Source organism: Orycteropus afer, unplaced genomic scaffold, assembly GCF_000298275.1.
Source record: "Orycteropus afer afer isolate SDZICR_OR568_19922 unplaced genomic scaffold, OryAfe1.0 scaffold00022, whole genome shotgun sequence".
Classification (NCBI taxonomy): Eukaryota; Metazoa; Chordata; class Mammalia; order Tubulidentata; family Orycteropodidae; genus Orycteropus; species Orycteropus afer.
In genome coordinates, this window is record NW_006921609.1 from 6483545 (window position 1) to 6498973 (window position 15429).

The following is a 15429-nucleotide window of genomic DNA, read 5'->3' on the forward strand; positions in this document are numbered from 1 at the left end:
AGTCAAGTGCCTTAGGCACTATGCTACCAGAGCTCCTTTGTTTAGATAAACAGAGGTAATATTAGCTTGACTGCTAACCAGAAAGAAGGCTGGCAGTTCAAACCCACCAGCACTCCTCAGAAGGAAGGTTGGGCAATATACTTTCGTAGTGATACTGCCTGGGAAACCCAAGGAGGGGTCACTATGAGTCAGGTCCCACTCGACAGCACATAACAACAACAATAATATTTATAAAGTGTCTTATTAAATATTAGTAGTTTTAGGGGTATAGTGTCTAAGACATTTGACTGCTAACCAGAAGGCTGGTGATTCAAATCCACCAGCCTCTCTATGGAAGGAAGATGGGGCAATCTACTTCCCTAAAGATTTACCATCTGGACAACCCAAAAGGGGTTACTGTGAGTTGGAATCGATTTGATGGCAGAGAGTTTGTTGTTTTCATTTATTAAATATTGGCTGGTACTTTCATTGGAAAGTCTTTAGAAATGTTTTTGAAAGTACGTTTGAAGTAAATTATTCAAATAAGAATTTAACATAGAATACAGAGTTCGAACTGCCAATCTTTCAGCTAACATAAATTGATTAACCATTTGCCCCACCCACCGACTCCTCCTGAATATGTTTAAACTACCCTAATGAAATCCAAACATATTTCTCTGAGCATTCTCTCAATTATTAAGTTGCTGTGTAACTACAATCTTAAATGGTACTTTACATTACTTTGAGAAAGATCCTGATGGGGCACAAACGATTTAAGCTGCTAAACTCACCTCTTGCCCTGATTTTCCTGAATTTTCTGAATGTAAAGACTCAATTTCTCCTTCAATCATAGCAGCTTCTAGGCACTCATGGAGATCTTTGAATCCATTGACTTGAAGTGGGTACTGGCCAAACATTTCCGTATTTTCAAATTTTTTACCTAGAGAAGGAGGGGAAATCAACGTTTCTCTATATAGCCTTTTTGCTACTAAAAAATATTAATGCGAATCATATCTTCAACCTGAAAATTTGTACCACTGATTTAAGTTACATAGAGGAGTGAGTTAGTATAGTTTTCCTATTGGTTTATACATGCACACATGTACCTTCACACTGAGCCATAGACATTAATTCCACAGATGTCTGTGTGTAATTATACACATGCATATGTATTCATATATATATTCATTCTTTCAACAAGCACCTTCTAAGGCCAAGACACTGTGTAAAACAGAAAATATGTACTACAGTAAACAATAGAGTGCCCCTAAGTTGAGGGAACTCTCAGCCTCATTCGAAAGGAAGCCATTTATACATAGTAATTATACATGCATTTATGTGTAAATATTTGTTTATTATTATAGTGCTATGAAAGGTGTGATAGGTCAGAGTGCTATGAGAGAGTATAAAAAGAGACTTAACCTAGTCTTGGGGGCTAGAAGGTAGAGCAGGGAAGAGGTCCTTGGCAAAGTGGTATTTAAACTGAGATTTATACAGTGAGTAAGAGTTAGACAGGCCAGAGTGTTTAGTGAGGGAGAAAGGGAAAGGCTATGGAGTATTCTTGGACAAGAAATAGAATGCAGAAAAGCTCTGGGGAGCTCTGGTGCCGTAGTGCCTAAGGCATCTGACTGCTACCTAGAAGGCTGGCGGTTTAAACCCACCAGCCACTCCTTGGAAGGAAAACTGGGCAATCTACTTCCATAGTGATACTGCCTCGGAAAGCCAAGAAGGGGTGGCTATGAGTCGGGAACGCACTCAATGGCATGAGTTTGGTTTTTTGGGGTTTTGCACAGAACTTGGCATTATGAGGAAGTAAGGAAGGACAATATAACTAGAGGAAGAAGGTGAGGTTAACAGTGTAGAGTTAAGCAAAGAGTCAAGATCTACAAGGTCCTATGGTCCCTGTTAAGGAATTTTCTTTTTCCACTGTATTCTTAGTACAATGGAAAACCTTTCAAACAGTTAAATCCTAGGAATGATAGGATCAGATTTATGTCTTTGAAACATCCTATGGCCTTTATGTAGAGTAGCAAACTATTGTAAGATTATTGCAGAATCCATCCAGAATTAAGAGAACTGTCTATCACAGTGTTAAGGGTAAAAATGTCCACAAAAAGATTAAATTACACACATACACTTACACATATATTCCTAAGGGAACATCAACAGGAGTTGACTGATTGGCTGGCCAGCAGGAAGAGGGATACAAGAATAAAAAGGTATCAAGAATGACACTTAGATTTCTAGCATGAATAGTTGGATTGAATTTTATATACCAAAAAGGGCATTGCAGAAGGGAGAGCAGAGATTTTTCTTGTTTTCTTTTGAGGTATCAGTGGCAATCATTACTTCAGATTTTATAAGATTTAAAATTGAAAAGAGAGTAGGACATGAGTCTACAACTAAGATTTTATCTTTTGCTCTGAGCATACAAACTGGAAAATTGCTGCCTTATTGAGAGCTGGAAATCAAGGGAGTGAATGAGATTACCTAGGAAATTAGTAGACAGGAAAATGAAGAAGGCCCAAGGAAAAGGAAGCTGAGTGCCAATTCTCTGACCGCTGAACAGTCAAATGTAAGAAAAAGAGACTACAAATATGACTTCCAAAAAGTACTCAGAGAAGCAGGGAAAACAAGAGACTATAATATCACAGAAAGTAGAGAAATGCAAGGAAAGAATAGGAAAAAGAAGGAACAGGAAGATAGAGTCAATATCATTAAAAGTTGATTAAGAGTTCAATATGAGAGGTGAGAGGAAGTCAATGGATTTGTCCATACGTAGGAAATCAATAACTTGGGAAAGGTCCATTTTAGGTGAGGTGTAGACTGGAGTGGGTTGAATAAATGGAAAGTAAGCAGGTTGAAAAAAAAATCCTTTCTTTTAAGGGGTATAAGAGTGAATGTGAGCAAAGTGCAAAGTTAGAATACTATATGGAAAAAAGTGGAGAAATGGAATGGAGAAATTATTTTATTTTTAAGATGTGAGATATAAGACCATGTCCAAAGTTGATGAGGAAGACCCACTGGAGATGGAGAAGCTTAAGATACCAAAGAAAAGCAAGATAATGGACAGAGAAAGGTCTAATCAAAACATGAAGGAAAGGCATTCTGAATACATACAAAGAATAGCCTGTTGTTGTTAGGTGTTGTAGTCAGCTTTGACACGTGGTGACCTTATGTTTAATAGAATGAAACGCTGCCCACTATGCATTATACTATTTGTACTTATGTTTGAGTCCACTGTCCCAACACTGTGAATCCATCTCATTGGGGATCTCTCCTTCACTGACCCTGATTGTCCTCCTCCTAGGATTGATCCCTTCTGATAACATGTCCAAAGTAAGTGAGATGATGTCCTGCCATCTTCACTTCTAAGGAGCATTCTGGCTATACTTTTTTCATGACAAACTTGTTTGTTAAGGCACATCTTAATCCTCAAAGTGGCATCTTTTTATTTTAACACTTTAAAAAGGTCTTCTGCAATATATTTGCTCCATCTGTCAGTCTGCTGCACTGTAGTGACTTTCATGTTACCTTCTGATATAAGACAGGATAATTCCTGTATTATATGGTAGAGAAGGGGTAGATTCAGATTGTGGAGTGTGAAGCTCATATATGGGAAAAAGTCTTTTTTTAAGAAATAAGGTAAAATTACAAACACAGAATTAGATTCAGGGCCTTGGATAGGACCCATGGTTACACTTCATTAGCATCCTGGTAAATTCATGAAGTTTGAGCTAATGTCATTCTCAGAAAATAAAGAGACTAAGAAGGTAGATTTGAAATGAATGGAATAGATAAAATAGTTATTGCAGAAAATGGAAGTGACGATAGTGATAAAACAAAATAAGTATCACTGCCAGATAGGGTTACAGGATTGGGACCAGTGGAGCTTAGCATAATTACACATTCCTGATCTATTATGATTAGGCCATTTGTGTGACTTTTCTCCAACAATATTCATTTAGTCAGTACATGCAGAGAGAACATGAATGGTTTAATGAGGATCAGAGAACAGGTAAGCAAGAGGTACCATAACAGCACGTGGGGAGAGAGTTTCAGATATTTATAAAAGTGAAAGCAATGATGAACAAGAAAGGGAGTGAAGTACAGGTAAGAACTAACAGGAATAAAGCAAGGGGTCAAGGAATAAGAAGTTCTGGAAAAAGTGAAGAAGTTAGAACTTTACCAAACAACTGATCATAGAGTTATGGAGCTGAGGCAGAATGGAAGGGAAAGTCAATGGCAATGACAAAATCAAGAAAATGAAAAGCAAGAGTATATAGCAGATCATCTTTGTGGGCAGTGGAATAATAAGCTGATGCCAAGAGTGAAAATGGAGAGGATAAATATGTGTGTGTCTTTAACAAAAAAACAGAGACAAAGCCTGGAGGAGTCAATTGATGATTTCATGAAAAATGATGGTATAATCTGAGGGAATTATCAACTAAGTAGGATTTTTTTCCTTTTTTTTAAAGACAGGGAAGCAGTAGTCTAAAACAAGATTTCTCAATCCCAACCCACTGACATTTTGCTCCAGGTAGTATTTCACTGTGGTATATAGTCCATGCATTGTAAAAATGTTTAGCAGCATCCCTGGCCTCCACCCACTAGGTGACAATAGCAACTACCCCCTATCCACTTAGCTATGACAACCAAAAATGTTTCCAGACATTGCCAGATGTCCCAGGAGGGGCAAAAAGGCCCTATGTAAGGAGCACAGGTGTAAATAAACACAGAGTTCATGTAGTAATGTATTAAAATCACGTTTGTATAATATACTTTCTTTGAAGCAACTTACTGGTATCAAGTACAAAGACTTTAACACTCATTAGCAAATGAAGTAGTCAATATAAACTCTTTTTATTTCTTTTGGATTGGACTAAATGCTTAAGTTCCTCTTTCTTTAATTGTGATCTGGGTGAAAGTTTTCTAGGCCAAATTCATTTTCCACACAGCAGTTCATACACATTTTGTTTTATAACATTGATTGCAATCTCCATAATGTAAGAACTCTCTTCCCACTTAATCCGTATAGTTAACATATCCTCATGTCCTTCTTTTGTATGCATCCCTGCCCTCTGAGCTACTTCCCTGTGCAAATACTGCCCTTCTGATCTCCCATGATTGACTGTTCTAAGGAGTATACCTACTTGGTAAAAATGTTCACCTAATAAGCCTATCTACTGTCTGGCTAGAAGCCACAGGAGTGAGTTCAATTCCAGGCCTGAAGGGTGAATAGGGGCCAAAGTCTTGGGGGTTTCATCAGTTTCTATCATACCAGCAAACCTTGTCTTTTTTACAATTTTGAGTTTTGTTCCACATTTTTCTCCCACTCTATCCAAGATCTTGTGCACTGATCCCTTTCTTAATGGTTGACAGTGGTAGCCAGGTACCATCTAATTCTGATTTTATGGTCATGCAGGCTGAGGTCCACATGGCCACTAGTCCCTTGAACTAATTATTTCCATATGCCTTTGGTTTTCTTCATTTTTCTTTGCTCTGGGTGAGGAGAGACCAGCTAATGTCTCTAGATGGTCATTTGCAAGCTTTTAAAACCCTAGTCGCTACTCCAATAAGTAGGAATGTGAACAAAGTTTTTGTGTAGTATGTTATGCCAGTTGAGTTTCATGTCTCCTGCAAACATGGTCCCAAGCCCACAGGCCAACAACTCACTCCCTCAGGGTGGGTGGCTGTGGCTAAGTTGTCATAACTTTGTCTCCTATTAGTTCAATTTATATGGATAGTCTTAAGGCACATACAAGTACATATGTATAAATATCATCTGCCAACCTTATATACGGTCATGGGAATAACAACCACTTTTAAGAATCGTAATAATACAAGTAGAAATACTTGTGCAAGGTATTATAAACAGTGCCTTGTCACAATCTGATTAGAGCTACTCTTCTAATTCAGATGCAGTATATACTTCAACTAAAATCAGTACAATGATATTCATCACAAATTGGAATACAATGTACTATGAAAAATACTCCACTTGAATAATGAGTATTTAGCATTTGAGGCAAACAAAAATGTATTGATACCTTAAAATCTTTTAAACAACTGAATGAATTTTGAGTTAATGTCTGCCTCTTACTGAATCCCATACTAGAATATTATCATTACTTAGGCACTGAAAGAAAAATAATTTTCCAAATTTTATGTTGTTGCTGTTGTTAGGTACTGTTGAGTCATCTCCGACTCATAGTGACCCTATGCATAGCAGAATGAAATAATGCCTGGTCTTGTGCCAGCCTCATGATCCTTGCTATACCTGAGCCCATTGTTGCAGCCACTGTATCTATCTGTCTCATTGAGGGCATTCCCCTTCTTCGTGGACCCTCCACTTTACCAAGCATGATATCCTTCTCAAGGGAATGTTCCTTCTGACAACATGACCAAAGTAGGTGAAACAAAGTCTGCCTATTCTCGCTTCCAAGGAGCATTCCGGCTGCACTTCTGCCAGGACAGATTTGTTAGTCCTTTTAGACCATGGTACTCTTACCATTCTTTTCCAACACCACAACTCAAAAGCATCAACTCTTCAATCTTCCTTATTCATTGTCCAGCTCTCACACACGTAAGAGGGGACTGAAAATTACATGGCTTGGGTTAGGTGCATCTTAGTCTTCAAGGAAACATCTTTGCTCTTCAGCACTTCTAAGAGGTCTTTTACAGCAGATTTGCCCAATGCAATACATCATCTGATGTCTTGACTGCTGCTTCCACTGGTGTTGATTATAGAACCAAGTAATATGAAGTCCTTGACAACTTCAATCTTTCCTCCATCCACCGTGAAGCTGTTTATTGGAACAGTTGTGAGGATTTTTCTTTATTGAGGTGTAATCCATACTGCAAACTGAAGTCTTCAGTCTTTATCAATAAGTACTTCAAGTCATTCTCACTTTCAGCAAACAAAGTTATGTCACCTGCATATCACAGGTTGTTAACGAGTTTTCCTCCAATCCTGATGCCACATTCTTCTTCATATAATACAACTTCTCGGATTATTTGCACACAAGCTGAGTAAGTATGGTGAAAGAATACAACCTTGCCGCACCCCCTTCTTGATCTTGAGCCATGCAGTATCCCCTTGTTCTGTTCGAATCACAGCCTCCTGATCTATGTACAGGTTCCTCATGAGTACAATCAAGTGTTCTGGAATTCCCATTGTTCTCAATGTTATCCATGATTTGTTATGATCCACACAATCAAAAGCTTTTCCATAGTCAATAAAACATAAGTAATCTTTCCGGAATTCTTTGCTTTCAGCTAACACCCACCTGACATCAGCAATGATATCCCTTGTTCCACGTCCTCTTCTGAATCCAGCTTGCACTTCTGGAAGCTGTCAATATACTGCTGCATCTGTTTTTTAATTATCTTCAGTAAGATTTTACTTGCATGTGAGTGATATTAATGATAATATTTGATAATTTCTACATTCTGTGGGATCACCTTTCTTTGGGATAGGTACAAATATGGACCTCTTAAAGTCAGCTGGTCAGGTAACTGTCTTCCAAATCTCTTGGCATAACTAAGTGAGTGCCTCCAGCAGGTAATCCATTTGTTGAAACATCTCAATGGGTATTCCATCAATTCCTGGAGTCTTGTTCTTCGTCTATTCCTTCAGTGCAGCTTTCTCTTCTTCCTTCAATACCATTGGTTCTTGATCATATGCTACTTCCTGAAATGGATGAATGCCAACCAATTCTTTTTGGTACAATGACTCTATGTATTCCCTCCATCTTTTGATGCTTCCTGCATTATTCAATATTTTGCCCATAGAATCTTTCAATATTGCAACTCAAGGCTTAAATTTTTTCCTTAGTTCTTTCAGCTTGAGAAATGCCAAGCATGTTCTTCTCTTTCAGTTTTCTAATTCCAAGTCTTTGCACATTTCATTATAGTAACTAGCTTTGTCTTCTTGAGCTGCTCTTTGAAATCTTCTATTCAGCTCTTTTATCTGGGCATTTCTTCCATTTGCTTTAGCTACTCTCTGCTCAAGGGCAAGTTTCAGAGTCTCTTCTGGCATCCACTTTGGTCTTTTCTTCCTTTTTCATCTTTTTAAAGCCCTCTTGCTTTCTTCATGGATGGTGTTCTTGATGTCATCCCACAATCTATCCGGTTTTCGGTCACTGGTGTTCAATGCTTCAAATCTATTCTTTAAATAGTCTCTAAATTCAGGAGGGATATTATCAAAGTCATATTTTGGCTCCTGTGGACTTGTTTTAATTCTTTTCAACTTCAACTTGAACGTGCATATGAGCAGTTGGTGGTCAGTTCCTGGCCTTGTTTTGGCCAAAGATACTGAACTTCTCCATCACCTCTTGACACAACTGTAGTCAATCTGATTCCTGTGTGTTCCATCTGGTGAAGTCCACGTGTACAGTCGTTGCGTATGTTGTTGAGAAAAGGTATTTGCAATGAGTAAGTTGGTGGTCTTGCAAAATTCTATCATGCAATCTCCAGTGTTATTTCTATCACCAAGGTCATATTTTCCAACTACCAGTAACTCCTCTTTGCTTCTAACTTTTCCATTCCAGTTACCAGTGATAATTACACATCTTGATTGCATTTTCAGTCAATTTCAGACTGTAAAAGTTTGTATAAATCTTCAATTTCCTCATCTTTGGCTTTGGTGGGTGGTGTGTAAATTTGAATTAGTAGTAGTAACTTGTCTTCCTTGTAGGCATATGGATATTATCCTATAACTGACAGCATTATACTCCAGGACAGATCTTGAAACATCCTTTGTGATGATGAATGCCACTACATTCCTCTTCATACATTCCCAACACAGTGGATCACATGGTTGTCTGATTCAAAATGGCCAAAACCAGTCCATTTCAGCTCACTAATGTCTATGATAACAGATCTTTGTGCATTCCATTTCATTTCTGACAACTTGCAATTTTCCTAAATTCATACTTTATACATTCCATGTTCTCCTTATTAGTGGATATTTGCATCTATTTCTGCTAATTTTGAGTCATGCCACATCAGCCAATGGAGGTCCCAAAAGCTTTACTCTATCCATATCATTAAGGTTATCTCTACTCTGAGGAGTCAGCTCTTCCCCAATCAAATTTTGAGTGCCTTACGACCTGATGGGCTCATTTCTGGCACTATGTCGGACAATGTTTCAGGGCTGTTCATAAGTTTTCCCTTAATACATCAGACAGTGTTGAACAGCTATTCATAAGGTTTTTCACTGGCCAAATCTTTGAGAAGTGGATGATCTATTCCTTCTTCTAACCCTGTCTAAAGTCAGAAGCTCCACTGAAACCTCTCCACCATGTGCAACCCTGCTGGCATTGTGCAACACAGTGATAAAGCCTCCAGCCCCATAGCAGCACATAACCCACGACAGGACAACAAAATGATAGACAAGTTCATCTCCCTTAGTTGTTCCTAACCCCTCTGCACCTGCCTACCTTGGGCACTGGCCTTGGAATAGAGCCACTCACAAGTAAAAAGCAGCCCCCAATCCCCAGCCCACCTACTGCAGGCCCTGGCCCTAATATAGAGCAATCCTCAAGTGAAAAGCAGCCTCTAAGCCTCGGGCCTGCCTACCTCAGGCCCTGGCCTTAATATGGAGCCACACCAAAGCCAAAAGCAGCCTCCAAGCCTTGGGCCTGCCTGCCTCAGGCCCCGGCCTTAATATGGAGCCACACCAAAGCCAAAAGCAGCCTCCAAGCCTTGGGCCTGCCTGCCTCAGGCCCCGGCCTTAATATGGAGCCACACCAAAGCCAAAAGCAGCCTCCAAGTCTTGGGCCTGCCTATCTCAGGGCCTGGCCTTAATACAGAGCCACCCCCAAGTAAAAAGCAGCCACCTATCCCCGGGCCCACCTACCTTAGGCCCTGGCCTTTAATAAAGAGCTGCTTGCCCCAAGTGAAAAGCAACCTCCAAGCCTCAGGCCTGTGTACCTCAGGCCCTGAAATTAATACAGAGCCACATCCAAGCCAAAAGCAGCCTCCAGGCCTCCAAATTTTATACTTCAGGGGATTTGGAAATGAAAATTTTAAAAAGTTGATGCATTGAAAAATTTGGGAAAAATATTTTTATAAAAATTTATGCTTTGGGACTTAATACTATTATTATAAGCACTACATTTACTGAATCTAGTTCCCTTCCCTTTCCAAGAAAACCAGAGAAACTGAGTTGGTCTGGATTACAAGTAATAGGTATTCAGGTTGCTAAAGTAATAGCATTCTTAACCAATTTTTCAAAACACAGAGTGAAAACTGGTGTCTAAACAATTTTATAATCACTTCAAAAATGGGGACCCTGCGGTACGCTGACTCTGCTAAGATGCTAGGTTCAGCTTTACATAGGTGCTTAGTATGCATACAACTTGAAACTCTTCAAAACAGTGACCACCATACTAAGCCCAGCTGTTAACTCCAATATTCTTTTCAAAGGATTCTCTCATTGTCCCATTAATCCCTGTATTTCAACTTCTCACTCTCACTATAAAACAGATGACTTCTCACTGGCAAGAACATCAGGATAAGATTAACTAAATATCAATTACCATGTGATCATGTACTCCGTACTTTTCCTTTCAGTCACTCAATTCTATGTTCTCTATGTAAATCAGTAGTAGCAGCAATGTAATGGGAACTACGAACCAGAGCAAATCAAATTAAAATAAAAAAATTTCACTGCTCATTACTGAGTCACTATCAAGACAAAGGAGCTAGTAAGAAAATCCTTTCACTTGTAATAAAAAGTAAACATGTGCAACTATACCTTCAAGCACTCCCACAGCCAGGAATCGTCCATAGAATAACTCTACCATTGGGTTCTTTGGCTTCTCTTCATCCCTAAAGCATGTTAAAAAATATAGATATGGTTATAATTTTTGGATTTATAAATAATAAATACTAAAATAACTAATATATAATGATAATGTTTTTGTGGTTATCATACACTCGGGCTCTACTATTTACAGTGTCACCTTGGGTAAGTTATTTTCTTTCACTGTCAACTGAGGATAATAATAGTAATTTAACTTACATGAATGTTGTTTAAGGGTTAAAATGAGTTAATATACAGAACACACTTCAAAGAGTACCTGATAATATTTATTCACTAAGTGCTTATTTTACTGTTATAAATTTAAATCTCCTATTTTTAGTGTATAATACATGTAGTTATTTGAACTTGTTGAGAAGGAGGAGAAGCCACTGTCAATAAGAATATGTTTCTATAAAGTTTTAATATTTAATTTCCAGTTTTTACATACAAGAGTACACACCATCCATAAATAAAAGCATCACCAGTGAAGGCCTGCTCTATTCCTTGATAAGGGTAATACATATGCTTCATCATTCAATACTTAGAACAACTGATGGCCAGTACTTCATTTAATCCTTACAATAATTCTGTGGGTTTTCAGTGCTATTCAGAAGTGTTTCTGTTCGACCCTCAACTTTTAGGTATACGGTGAGAAGCACTTTCCCACTCACTGCCAAGAAAGAAACAGCTATCAAATGTCATCCTATGACAGAAGAGAGTTTGCAAAAATTTGATTTTCTTTTTCCCCACAGATATTGTAGACTTAGTGTTATAATTAATCTCTTGAGAGATTTCTCCCAACTGATTTTAAAGTCTGCAACCAATTGGTCCGTCATGATTGGCATCCTGGCAGAACTAAAACCAAGAAAACTTTCTCAAAAATATTTCCCAGAGATTCTGCTACAGTTTTCAGCAAAAGCAACTAATGTTGGGATTGCACTAAGTACTAAGTTCTGGAAATAATACTGTCTTTCAACAAACAGCTAAATGGTTTGAAGTTTTGCTTTCGTCTCTGTATTTCAATAATAAGGGGATAATATTAATCTTATGTGTCCTAATACCCTCTGAACTCTAAAGTGCATGAAATTCAACATCTGAAGTACTACAGGAGCTATACCTATACAATGGAAGAAGTGTGGGTTGCAGTTGTAGAACCCCTAATCTATTCAGGCACAGCAATGACATACATACATGTAGCTGAGACTGAGCAATCTAAGAATCTTGGAAATGACTCTTATTTTTGTTAGACTGCAAGAGAATTTTATTTTTGACCTTAATTTATTTAAACTTTACTTCAGAAGATCAAGGGAATGTAATCTGGAAACTTAACTGTGCCTTGGAAATTTGGTAATGAACAGGGGGCTATGTTAAAGTTTGCTGTTAACACTGTATTTATTATTACAACAGCCTTAATTTAATCTTATTGTAGACCACGTAATAATAATCTTTACTGGATAATGAAGCTGGGAATAATTTAAATAGGAAATAGAGAAGGGAAAAAACTTTCAGATATGCTGTATTCTAGGCATTAATAGAACTACTGCACCTTGTAGATTCATGTCAAAGTAATGCTGTTGTTGTTAGGTGTTGTTTAGTTGGTTGCGTCTTATAGTGACCCCATGTACAAAAGAATGAAACACTGCCTGGTTGTGTGCCATCCTCACAATCCTCGCTACACTAGAGCCCACTGTTGCACCCACTGTGTCAATTCCATCTTGTAGAGGGCCTTCCCCATTTTTGCTGACTCTCCACTTTACCAAGCATGATATCCTTCTCCAGGGAATGGTCCTGTCTGACAACATCACCAGAGTATGTGAGACAGTCTGGCCATTCTTGTTTCCAAGGAGCAGACCAGCTGCACTTCTTCCAGGATAGATTTCTTCACTCTTCTGGCAGTCTGTGGTACTTTCAGTATTCTTCATAAACACCACAATTCAAAAGCATCAACTATTCTTCAGTCTTCTTATTCAATGTCCAGCTTTCACATGTATATGAGGTGACTGAAAATACCATGGCTTGGGTTAGGCATACTTTAGTCTTCAAAGTGACACCTTTGCTCTTCAGTACTTTAAAGAAGTCTTTTGCAATAGATTTACCCAGTGCAATATGACATCTGATTTCTTGGCTATTGCTTCCATGGTTGTTGATTGTGGATCTAAGTAAAATGAAATTTCTGACCACTTCAATCTTCTCTCCATTTATCTTGATGCTGCTTATTGGTCCAGTTGTGAGGATTTTCATTTTCTTTTATGTTGAGGTGTAATCCATACTGCAGACTGTAGTCTTTAATCTTCATCAGTAAGTGCTTCAAGTCATCTTCACTTTCAGCAAGCAAGGCTGTGTCATCTGCATACATAGGTTATTAATTATTGTAGTAGCATGGCCTAAATGGTCCACCAGTGTTTAGAAAAGTCACACTCTGGAACAAAGAGTTCATATTACAAGACTGGCCTCATGAGAGTGGGACAAAATCACCTTGAAAGTGTGCTAATTTTCTCCTCTACTGAGGCCACCCACACTTTTCAAATAACCAGTCTTCATAGTTAAACCAAAATGGTAGACAATAAAAAGCTAGGGAGTACTGAAAAGAAACTTCTTATTTCTCTTTTCACATTTCCATGTTGCTCTGGTTACCTAGTGCCTCTCTGACAAGAATATGCCACAAATGGGATGGCCTTAACAAACAGGAGTTTATTCTTATAATTTGGAGGCTTTAAATCCAAGTTCAAAGTGCCAAGCTCTAGGAGCTGGGTGAATAGCCCTCAGCCTTGGGCTTCAGCTCTGCCTCCAGCTCCCAGCCCACTGAAGCCAGAGCCTTTTCTTCACTCAGACAGCTGCTAGCTGCTGAGGCTGACAAACCCAAGATTGACAAATAAAAAGGCACAGACAGTAGGCCATTAATTTAAGTCCATTATAAGTCCCAAGGTCAGCAGAGTATGGCAGGCTGCTGAACAACGACATGGCTACATGCAGGGTCCAAGCGTGCCATAAGCTAGAGACCATTCCCAAAGCTGCTTCTTATATACGGGAAGCAGACCACATACCCAAAGCAGCTACTCAGCTGCTTGTGGTAGATCCCACCATGGAGTTGATTGCCAGTTTCATCATGGGGAATAACTACCACCAGTTGCCCACCTACTCAACCAGGCCCAGCCAAGATGACACACAAATATAACCACCACTCATGTGAAAAAAAACTTCAACAGAATTAACATTCCTAGCCTCCTTCTCTATCACTAGTCCACTCTTCCTCATGAAAAGTGATTGTTCAATCCACGGAAAAGAAGTGTGTGTGTATGGATTAACCTTTCTAAGGCTTATTATTTTTAGATCTGTTTGGATAGATTCCTATCTTATCTTAAAAAGTGGAGCTATCCAGGATTTGTGGCCCCAAATTACAAATAGTTTGTCAATAACACAGATAACATTTAGATTCCCACATGTCTGTCTCAATTCCATTTCTCAGTTGGTATGAATACATAAAAAGAATAAAATAATCTTTCAAAATCTTATCACTAAACCTCAGGTTAACTTACGTTTCTTCTTCAGCTTTCATTTGAAAGGCATCTTCTAACCAATCTAATAATTTATGTGTAAACTCACTCACGTCTTGCTGCGGGGGGGGAAAAAAAAAAGTCTTGCTGATATTTGTGCCCACTCATAAAGATACTAAATATCACAATATAAACTTATAGCCAGTCATCTAAATGTATAGTTACTGACTCCCTACACAAAGTTTATTATATCAAGTATACATTAAGTCCAAGAAATATTCATAATTTAAACAATATGAAATCAAGAATTAAGAAAAAAAAGCATTACATTGACAATCACTGTTACCAGATTTCACTTTAGGGAAAATATATTAAAATTAAAACTTACAAATGGGATTTGTTTAAAAAAAAAAAAAAGAGAGAGAGAGAGAGAGTTGTACTCCAAAAGAGAGCTCTGTAACGAATCTGTATAAAACAAATTATTACCAAAAGGTTCTACGGCTCATAAACATTAGTAGCATCTCTCAAAGAAGGAAGAGTAGTACCTTTGGACAATAAATTCATTTTCTTACTTCAACTTACACACAATTCTTTTAAGCCACATTCACTTTTTCTAATACATCTGTTAACGTGAAAAAGTTGAGTCCAACCAATCACTGATTCCCTGTCAAATCCTCAGTGAAGCAGAATTATACCATTGCTATATGAACTTCAAACAGATCTTCTATTTATAACCAACACTTATATAACCTTTCCCTTTCCCTCCCTTCAGTCCTTGTTCCCTAACATAGGAACACAAGAATATGTGATAATAGTTGCACTTATTAGCTACCATAATTCTTCCAAATAATGTGAGTTGGAACTTAGAAAATATGTTCATGTAGAAGATAGGCTACAATAAATAAATAAATCCTACGAAGAATGCTCAAATAAACAGAGATGAAATCAGTATAAGCAATAAGGCTGTACTTAAAAAAATAGGTCTACGTATAAAATTGTTGTTGTTGTTGTTAAGGGCCGTCGAGTCGTTTCCGACTCATAGCGACCCCATGCACAGCACAACAAAACACTGCCCGATCCCGTGCCAGCCCCGTAATCCCTGCTATACTTGAGCCCATCATCGCAGCCAACGTATCAATCCATCTC

The 15429-nt window shown here is 38.3% G+C and overlaps 1 protein-coding gene across 1 annotated transcript in view; it reads right to left on the reverse strand.

Annotated features, from left to right (window-relative positions):
• The window catches only part of USP25 (ubiquitin specific peptidase 25), a 172131-nt gene that overhangs the window by 83308 nt on the left and 73394 nt on the right, over window positions 1–15429 (reverse strand). The window contains exons 6-8 of the mRNA XM_042783647.1: window positions 14326–14402; window positions 10742–10815; window positions 771–919 (exon numbers count right to left, since the gene is read on the reverse strand). Coding sequence (XP_042639581.1) covers window positions 771–919; window positions 10742–10815; window positions 14326–14402 — 300 coding nt within the window. The remainder of the gene's footprint in view (window positions 1–770; window positions 920–10741; window positions 10816–14325; window positions 14403–15429) is intronic.